The following is a 9,438-nucleotide window of genomic DNA, read 5'->3' as shown; positions in this document are numbered from 1 at the left end:
TAAGGAATAAGAAGGATTTGTGGCTGGGATGAATTCACTGAAAACAAACCATACAATTGTTGAGAGTAGTAACTCAAAATTTTGCACAAGTAAATTGTCCGTTGATAGTTATTTTGGTCTTTCCACCAAAATCCAATCTATATAAATACTAGAGTTGCCCTGGAAAATACAATTGTCAATTGTTTCTCTGCGTACATTCCATTCCTACCTTTAATCAAATTCACCTCATCTGGACAATTCCAGCACTGATCAGCTTTTGGATCTTGTTCATCACCATAGGGTTCTTCGTATGTTCCTGTGCAGCTTTAGGATTTTCCTGGAAATCAACCAAAACCTACATACATTCCAACACAGAAACATTACATTGGCACGGCTGATTCATATGAAACAAGACAATATACATAATAAGCGCAATAACCAGGGAAGCGTACCTGTCTCATCACAGGGTCTTGAAGGATGTTCTGAATCTCAGGGTCCTGCATTGCCTTGGCCTGTAAAAGCAGAATTAAAAATGCATTAGAGTAAGTTATATCTACTGGTATTCCAGAATGAATGGTATATTGTAAAACTATAAAATTTAAGGGCTTTTTTGGTTTTAGAAGAAAATTTTTTGTTTTCATTTTCAATGTTTTCTGTTTTTACTATTAAAGAGAAAAAAATGAAAACAATACAATCCTGTTCGCTGCTATTATTTCTGGATTTCACTTTTTGTTTCACAAAATACTAAAGAGAAAGTACTGGAAATGAAAACAAAAGATGAAAACACAAAATCAAATAGGTCCTAAGTTTCCAATAAATTAAACAGTAAAAATTAAAAAACCCCATTTTAGTATCTTTAACTGCTATTAGAGCACCAAGCAGCAGAAGCAAAGAAAAAAAAAGAATGACTCAAATGATTTATGTAATGTAAGAACTCTCAATGGATGATAGTACATAGGAAGTAGTCAGCTAACCTGTCTTTCCTTCAACTCCTCAGGACTTAAATCTCCACGACTAGCCTTATTAATTTGTTCTACACATCTGAAATGTACATTAGATGATTAGGCATTCACATCTTATTCATTTCCATCTAAAGTAGAAATATTCAACTTATGTAATAGATGTATCATACCTTCTAACACCATCAAGCAACTCCTGGTTGTTAGGGTCATGTTTCAATCCCTCCTTATATGTTTCCAATGCTTTTTCATATTCCTTCATGAAAAATTGTACTGCACCTTTCCTGTTATAACCCTTCGAGAATGTTGGATCAAGCTCAATGCACTTCTCCGCATCCTTCAAACCTTCAGGCATTGCGCCCAGTTTTGTGTAGCATGCAGCTCTGTTACTGTAAGACTGAGTGAAATGGAGCATTCCAACAGATTAGGATTTGTGTTCACTTCTAAATAAATGGGTTATCAATTTTATTCAAAGAGTATCATACTATTTACCTTAGGATCTTTAGGATTCCTTTTTATGGCCTCCGTATAATGCTTCACAGCCTCGGGATACTTTTGCTGCTTGAAGAATTCATTACCTGCATGCCAGTGTTTCCAGTAAATGAGTGGCTAATTAATATTTTGACCAAGTAATAAGAAGAATCAATAAAATCACCAGGATACATAATTATGGATTATCTTCCTTAGGGCAAACATATTTGTAAGACATGGAGAACTCAAGATAGCAAACTGTAAGAGATAATACCTTTTTCCCTCTCCTCATCGGCCAATTTCGGATCAAAATATTCTTGTTGTTCTAGTTCTTTCTTAGCTTTTTCAGCATCATTCAGTTTCTTCAGGGTGTCAGGGTTGCGGTGCTCTGTAAGTGCTTTTTGGAAAGTCTCAATGGCAGGTTCAAAATCCTTTGAGCATTTTGCTATTTTAGCCAATGCAGTTCCTTTCCTTGTCAAAGCTCTTGCTATCATCTTAAAGTCTGATCTTAGCTCCCTTCCTCTTTCCACAGCTTTGTCACAATCTTTAATACATTCTTCATACTGAGTTTTAAAAAAAATTAAAAAAATGAAAAAGCATAACAATAAAAGTACTTCTCTATTATGACAGGTTGGGTATGAGGAACAAACAATGCCATTATGTCCTACAGTAAACAAAACTGCAATTCTGCAAATCCCAATTATTACCCTTCCTTATTAACAGAGATCTATTAATATATCTGTAGGCTGGATACATCAAGCCTATTTCCTTTTCTATCACCAAACCTTTAATAGACAGTCCAACAATATGGAGGTGTTTTATTATTTCACAGCCAAAGTATCTTGTACATAATTAAGCATGGGTATAACACTATATAGCACCAAATCCCCCATGCCTTTGGTATGAGGATTGAAAATTATCATAAAAAGGGTGCTTATTGATAATTTGTAAAAGGGTAGTAAAGCCTTGAATCCAGCATGCTGAACTCTACATTGTTTTAGGCTCAAACATGCTGTAATTAGGTGTGATTGTGATCTCCATGTAATAGTTTACACTCTACATTCAACACATCTTATACTTTCTAAAGCTTCTAGTGAATAATATTCAACTACACAGCACTAACATAAACAGCAATACATAAAGCATCAACTACTAAGTGTTGTAACTTGTAACCATCGAAAGCAAAGCTATTCACAATTGAAATTGCCCATCAAGTTAGGAACAAGGATTAAAATGAGAATCAGCTCAATTAATCCATAAGAAGCCACATGCAAGTAACATACGCTATGCATTTTCCACATTCCTACACTCTTCCCATGAATGGGCAGTGAAAGTTCATATTCAAGTATTCAACTAAAATGGCACTAAGTCTAAAACACAAGAAACTATACAATTGATGCCCATCAAGTTAGGAATCCCCAAATTAAGAACTCAACTCAATTAATCCATAAGCCAAAAGTCCAATGCAAATAAGATACCTTTGCCATCTCCAAGTAAACCGCCGCTCGGTTTGTGAGGTATGAGATATCCTCATCATCCAACTCCATAGCCTTCGAGTAATGTTCAATCGCGATCTCAAATTGCTTCTTCTTGTAAGCAGCATTACCAGCTTCCTTCTCCTTCTGAGCGAAACTCTTCCTCTCCTTCTTCTCTTTCTCCTCCTCCGTAAAATCTGCCACCTCCGGCTCTGCCGATTTCGAAGTCTCTTCTGCAGCAGTAGCAGCTCGCTTCCTCTCCTGCGCCTGGGCCTGCGGCGGCTGAGACGAAGCTGAAGGAGTCGCCTCCGCTTCCGCCATATTTTCGTCACCATCATCCCGCGTCTGGATCTTCACATTGAGCAAAACACCAATGGCTTGCATTACCCTCGGATCTTTCAGATAAAGATTCAAATTGTTCGGGTCCTTCTGAATATCCTGCATCATCTTCACGAAATCCGGTTGCTGAAGGTAAGCCCGGGTTCCTGGGTCTGCGGTAAGCCGAGCCCACATTTCCGGCCCAGAGAACGCCTCCCCGAACGGATTGGCTGTCGGAGGACGGGCCCTCGCCGCCGCCGCCTGGGCATCGGCGAGGCCAGATTTCAAAGCGTCATTGTTGGGATCGATTTCGAGGCCTTTTCTGTAAGCCGAAACGGCGTCGTGGTGGTGGCCGAGGCCAAGGTGGGCGGCCCCGAGGCGGCTGTAGCCCTTGGGCCAGTCTGGCTTGAGGTCGACGGTTTTCTGGGCGTCAGACAAGGCATTGGAGTAGTCATGGAGGGAGGCGTAGGCGGCGGATCGGTTGGAGTAGAGGACGTGGTTGTCTGGGGCGAGGGCAATGGCGTCGGAGAAGTGGCGGACGGCGGCGGAGTAGTCGCCGGAAGAAAAGGCGGCGTTTCCTTTAGCCTTGGCTTCGTTGGCCATAGAAGATTCTCGGGAATTTGGTTAATGGAAAGTGGTTGAGTTGAATCGATTGAGAAGAAGAAGAAGAAGAAGAAGAAGAAGAAGAATGCGGAAAGAGTAGAAAAAGCAGGGGACTGTGAAGTGGGGTTTTTTTCTAGAAGGTTCTGCTGGGATTCAGCGGAGTCAGCTACTTTGCCAACTTTGGCAAAACAGAACTACTTAATCTTTCTTGCTCACAAATTTTTTTTTTACGATAACTAATTAGGGAATACGGGAGGAAGACAATTAGTAGAAAAATATTGGGGTTTTTTTTTTTTTTTTGGGAAGAAAACGTAAATTTTATGAAAAATATTTAAAATTAAATAACAAATATCTAAAACCTAAAAAATATATATAATTAAATAAAAATATAAATATAAAAAAATAATTGTAAAAGGAATGTCTAAAATCTAAAAAAAAAAACATTTGAAACATAATAAAAAAATATCTAAAATCTAACAAAAAAAATATCCAAAATCATTTTTAAAAATTCAAAATCTAACAAAATGATACGTTCAAAAATATTGAAAGAAAAATCGAAAACTAAAAAAAGAAACATTTAAAACTATTAAAAAATCCAAAACTTAAAAAAAAGAAAAAGAAACATCTAAAAACATAAAAAAAACACATCTGAAACTTAGGAGAAAGAAACATTTAAAACTAGTTAAAAGAATCATCTAAAACCTAAACGACAACGACGACGAAGAAGAAAAACGCCATGTATAGCGATTGGTGTGCAATTCATGGGCGGCACTGCGGCGAGCACGGCGCACAACGGAGTGGCAGACGAGTGATGTTTTCAATGGAGGTTGCTGCGTTCGCAATGGATGTTGCTGCGTTCGCAATGGATGTTGCTGCGTTCACGACAGGAGTTCGTACGGTGGAGGGAGGGCGTTGCGTGCGTGCGGCAACGCACGTTCCCGAAGGAGATTTGCATGTGGCGGTAGCTAGTCAGTGGCACTAAGGGAAAGTGGAAGGCTGGGCGTCACTCACGATGAATATCTTAGATTTTTTGTGTAATTACCCTCCTCAGTGGTCTTCTCTGGACTTTGCTTTGTTGATTGCTCCACCTAAAATTTGAATGATTTCTCCATCTAAGATTATATGTCTTTGAGAATGGGTCATTTTGTTGTGGTTTAGATTAGTTGTTTATGAAATTCACTTGCTTCACTGAAGGTTGCTCAAGGTTGAATGTGTAACAGTTTTCACCATAACTTGCTCCTCTATGCATGTCATAGGATGAACTTAAGGTATTTACTATAGAAACTTGCATGCCTCCTACTTGCTTAGTGAGTGCCATGAGTTATTGAGACATAATCTTATTTTGTGCAATAAGAGTATCCAAGGTATCCAACTCTATAACTCATCATTGTTTAGACTTATCAAAATGATATATAGAGTATAGACAACTTAAATGTTGATAAGTCTAGACAACTTTACAATATCTAATGTTTATACTTGGACTTTGCGATGTTCCATAGAAATACCATCATCAATGGCAGTGAGAGTGGCTGCACTTGGAGAAAAAGTGCTTCTAACAACAGCGTCGCTGACAGGATTAGTTTTTCCAATTTTTGAAGCTGCAAAACACATAACAGAACCATTAACTACACAGAATTTTTATACATTTTAATATTAAACAAGAACTCATAACAGACAGTAAAAATTGAGCAAAAAAAAATTATCAACAAGAACTAAGAATTCAGAATTTCAACAAAAAAATAGACAGTAAAAATTGAACAAAAAATATCAAAAAGGACTAAGAATTTAGAATTTAAACAGACCAAAAAAATTGAAAAAAAAATTATCCACAAGAATAAAAATTAAACAAAAATTGAACAGAGAATAAAACAATTAACAGATAACATAAACAAAAAATTAACGCTTACTTGACTGGAGAAGACGACTACCATAGACGGAGGTGACGGTGTTGTTGACGTAGATGATGCCATAGACGTTGACGCACACCGAATGAAGCACGCTGCTGGAGAGGACAACGCTAACGAAGACGAAGACATTGTCGAAGAAGATGACCCTAACGGAGAAGATGACGCTACCGCTACCAGAGAAGATGATGGAGAAGACAGTGTTAAAGGTCACGGAGACGATGATGCTGATAGAGGCAACACTGACGAAGATAACACTGACGGAGACATCGAAGGAGACGCCGACGAAGAGAAAGCTATCGTGACGAAGCTGCCGCTGATTTGGTTGGGTGAATAATGATGAGATGATGAGGAAGCTCTGCTAAGGTTCATACCATGGGTGATTGCCACTGCAATGTGTTTAGGTTATGGTTATTGGTTAGAGTCAGTAAAAGGCATTTATATATTTTAAATTTTATATTTTTTAATTTAATTAATAAAGATTCGCGTCTATAGATTAGTTCGGATTTTGCACCCCTAGAACCATTACATGGACCAATTACCAGAGAGTGTTATTAATTCGGTTCGGATTGTATCCAATTACACGTTGGTTTCAGAACCAATTTAATTAGTTCAGTTCAGGTTCGGACGAATAATTAGGTACCTGATACTCATGAAAACCTCTAAGTTTTAGTAGGATTTCAAAGATTTTTTTTCTAAATCATGAGAACTTTATCAATTTTAGGTCCGTGTTATCATTTTTTGTTTATGAACAATGGACTTAACCATTAACATCCAAAAAAGAAAGATTACAAAGAGATAATTTTATAAAAGGATAAAATATATTTTTTATTCTTAAAATTTATTAAAAATTTTAAAAATATTCTTAAATTTTATTTTTTTTTAATTTTATTCTAAAAATTTTCGATTTGCATTAAATATACTCTTAGCGGCTAATTTTTTAAAAAATTTAGGACTAATTCATCAATAATTTTATAAGAATAACCTTTAATACAAACAAATCACACATAATTGCATGCATTATTGTTGGGTTAGACCTAAATTTTTTGATAGTTTAGCCGTTAGGGATGTATTTGATATAAATTGAAACTTTTTAGGATAAAATTGAAACAAAATAAAACTTAGGGATATTTTTGAAATATTTGTCAAACTTCAAAGATAAAAAAATATAACTTATGTAACAACCCAACTTCTGGCACGTCATGACCAATGCTAGCCGCCAGGCGCTACTTCACGACTTTTCTTGGAGCCTCTAGACCTTATATTAAATATATACATATGAGCCTATAGCACTAGTCGAGATTGCGTGTTAGATAGATATAACGGAATAGGTAATAGTTAAATAGATAATATCTACATGAAGCATAAAAAAACACAGAAAACATAGTAATATTGTACATATATGCCCGATAACTCATTTAATATATCATAGTTCACATCAGGTTACGTTGTTGCTTATTCCTATAAATATTTACACACTCTATTTTTTATACTAACAGCCCCGACTCACAAGAGTCATCAGACACACCCGTGATGTTGCTGCTTGTTTGTCCTAATGTGGAGAACTCAAAGATGATCACACTAGTTCCCACATGTAGAACAGAAGAAAGTAAGGGGTGAGAACCCAAGGTTCCCAGTAGGGTACTAAGCAGAAAAGTAGGGGTTTATAGCCTAAGTCTAAGATGTTCGCGTAGTTGTGTCGATAAGTCACGCAAACAAGGACAAGCATGAGTATACAACAAAATAGTAAACAAGCACATAATACAGGAAATATAGATAAATCACAATCACAGAAAAATGCAGCAACCAGGTATGATGCATGTTTGGTCCTATGCAAGCCATGAGCTCACGCGTCGGTTGATTGCCCGCAACCTGACGTTACTTGGGACTAAGCCTGAATATGATTTTTCCAACTGGGTATATTCTACATACGTGCCTAATAGACAAAGCCACGTACATTTTGGCAATTGCCAATCGTCGCATAGCTTAACACCATAGTATGTTAACAGTTGGAGAAACAGGTTTCAACAAAAAGTGGGCATCCCCACATCTTATGGGTCTAGTTCTATCGGAGCAGACACTCCTCCTCCCCGGATAATTTCTTGGTGTATTGGGTTTACAGTTTCCTTTTTATCGCGACACTTTTCAAATAAATTTTATCTCTAGGAGTGATGAGCGGATAATTTATACGCTTTTTGGCATTGTTTTTACATAGTTTTAGTATGATTTAGTTAGTTTTTAGTATATTTTTATTAGTTTTTAATTAAAAATCACATTTCTAGACTTTACTATGAGTTTGTGTATTTTTCTGTGATTTCAGGTATTTTCTGGCTGAAATTGAGGGACTTGAGCAAAAATCATATTCAAAGGCTGAAGAAGGACTGCAGATGCTGTTGGATTCTGACCTCCCTGCACTCAAAGTGAAATTTCTGGAGCTACAGGAGTCCAAATGGTGCGCTCTCAATTGCGTTGGAAAGTAGATATCTAGGAATTTCCAACAATATATAATAGTCTATACTTTGCCCGAGTTTAGATGACGCAAACTGGCGTTGAACGCCAGCTCTCTGCCCTATTCTGGAGTTAAACGCCAGAAACAGGTTGCAAAGCAGAGTTAAACGCCAGAAACAGGTTACAAACTGGCGTTCAACTCCAAGGAAGCCCTCTACACATGGAAGCTTCAATGCTCAGCCCAAGCACACACCAAGTGGGCCCAGAAGTGAATTTCTGCATCATTTACTCATTTCTATAAACCCTAGTAACTAGTTTAGCATAAATAGAACTTTTTACTATTGTATTCGGAGTTCCTTTTTCCCTATTTTCAAATTCATACGCCATTTAGGGAGGCTGGCCATTCGGCCATGCCTGGACCTTGTTCTTATGTATTTTCAACGGTAGAGTTTCTACACACCATAGATCAAGGTGTGGAGCTTTGCTGTTCCTCATGAATTAATGCAAAGTACTATTGTTTTTTTATTCAATTCAAATCTATTTCTTCTCTAAGATATCCATTCGCACTCAAGAACATGATGAATGTGATGATTATGTGACGCTCATCATCATTTTCACTTATGAATGCGTGCCTGACAACCACTTCTGTTCTACATACAAACAAGCTTGAATGCATATCTCTTAGCCTCCTGATCGTGAGATCAGAGTCTTCATGGTATAGGCTAGAATTATTGGCGGCCATTCTTGAGATCCGAAAAGTCTAAACCTTGTCTGTGGTATTCCGAGTAGGATCTAGGAAGGGATGGCTGTGACGAGCTTCAAACTCGTGAGTGCTGGGCGTAGTGACAGACGCAAAAGGATTACTGAATCCTATTCCAGTATGACCGAGAATCAACAGATGAATAGCCGTACTGTGACCGCGCATTTTGGACCATTTTCACTGAGAGGATGGGATGTAGCCATTGATGACGGTGATGCCTTACATAACGCTTGCCATGGAAAGGAGTATGAAGGATTGGATGAAGACACTAGGAAAGCAGAGAATCAGAAGGAACAAAGCATCTCCATGCGCTTATCTGAAATTCTCACCACTAAATTACATAAGTACCCCTATTCTATATTTTATTTATATTTTAATTATCAATTCACCATAACCATTTGAATCCACCTGACTGAGATTTGCAAGATGACCATAGCTTACTTCAAACCGACAATCTCCGTGGGATCGACCCTTACTCACGTAAGGTTTATTACTTGAATGACCCAGTGCACTTGCTGGTT

The 9,438-nt window shown here is 37.5% G+C and overlaps 1 protein-coding gene across 1 annotated transcript; it reads right to left on the bottom strand.

Annotated features, from left to right (window-relative positions):
• LOC112721160 (hsp70-Hsp90 organizing protein 1) lies at positions 1-4,054 on the bottom strand. Its single transcript, XM_025772229.3, has 7 exons — positions 2,888-4,054; positions 1,684-1,972; positions 1,431-1,516; positions 1,112-1,335; positions 954-1,020; positions 432-491; positions 1-334 (listed from the first exon to the last, which is right to left on the bottom strand). The coding sequence occupies exons 1-7, from the start codon at positions 3,803-3,805 to the stop codon at positions 221-223; spliced, it is 1,758 nt and encodes a 585-aa protein (XP_025628014.1). The 5' UTR covers positions 3,806-4,054; the 3' UTR covers positions 1-220.
• Between the last annotated feature and the right edge of the window lie 5,384 nt (positions 4,055-9,438).

This window comes from Arachis hypogaea, chromosome 11 (genome assembly GCF_003086295.3).
Source record: "Arachis hypogaea cultivar Tifrunner chromosome 11, arahy.Tifrunner.gnm2.J5K5, whole genome shotgun sequence".
NCBI lineage: Eukaryota > Viridiplantae > Streptophyta > Magnoliopsida > Fabales > Fabaceae > Arachis > Arachis hypogaea.
The sequence above is the reverse complement of the archived record's forward strand: the minus strand, read 5'-3'. Positions and strand labels throughout refer to the sequence as shown.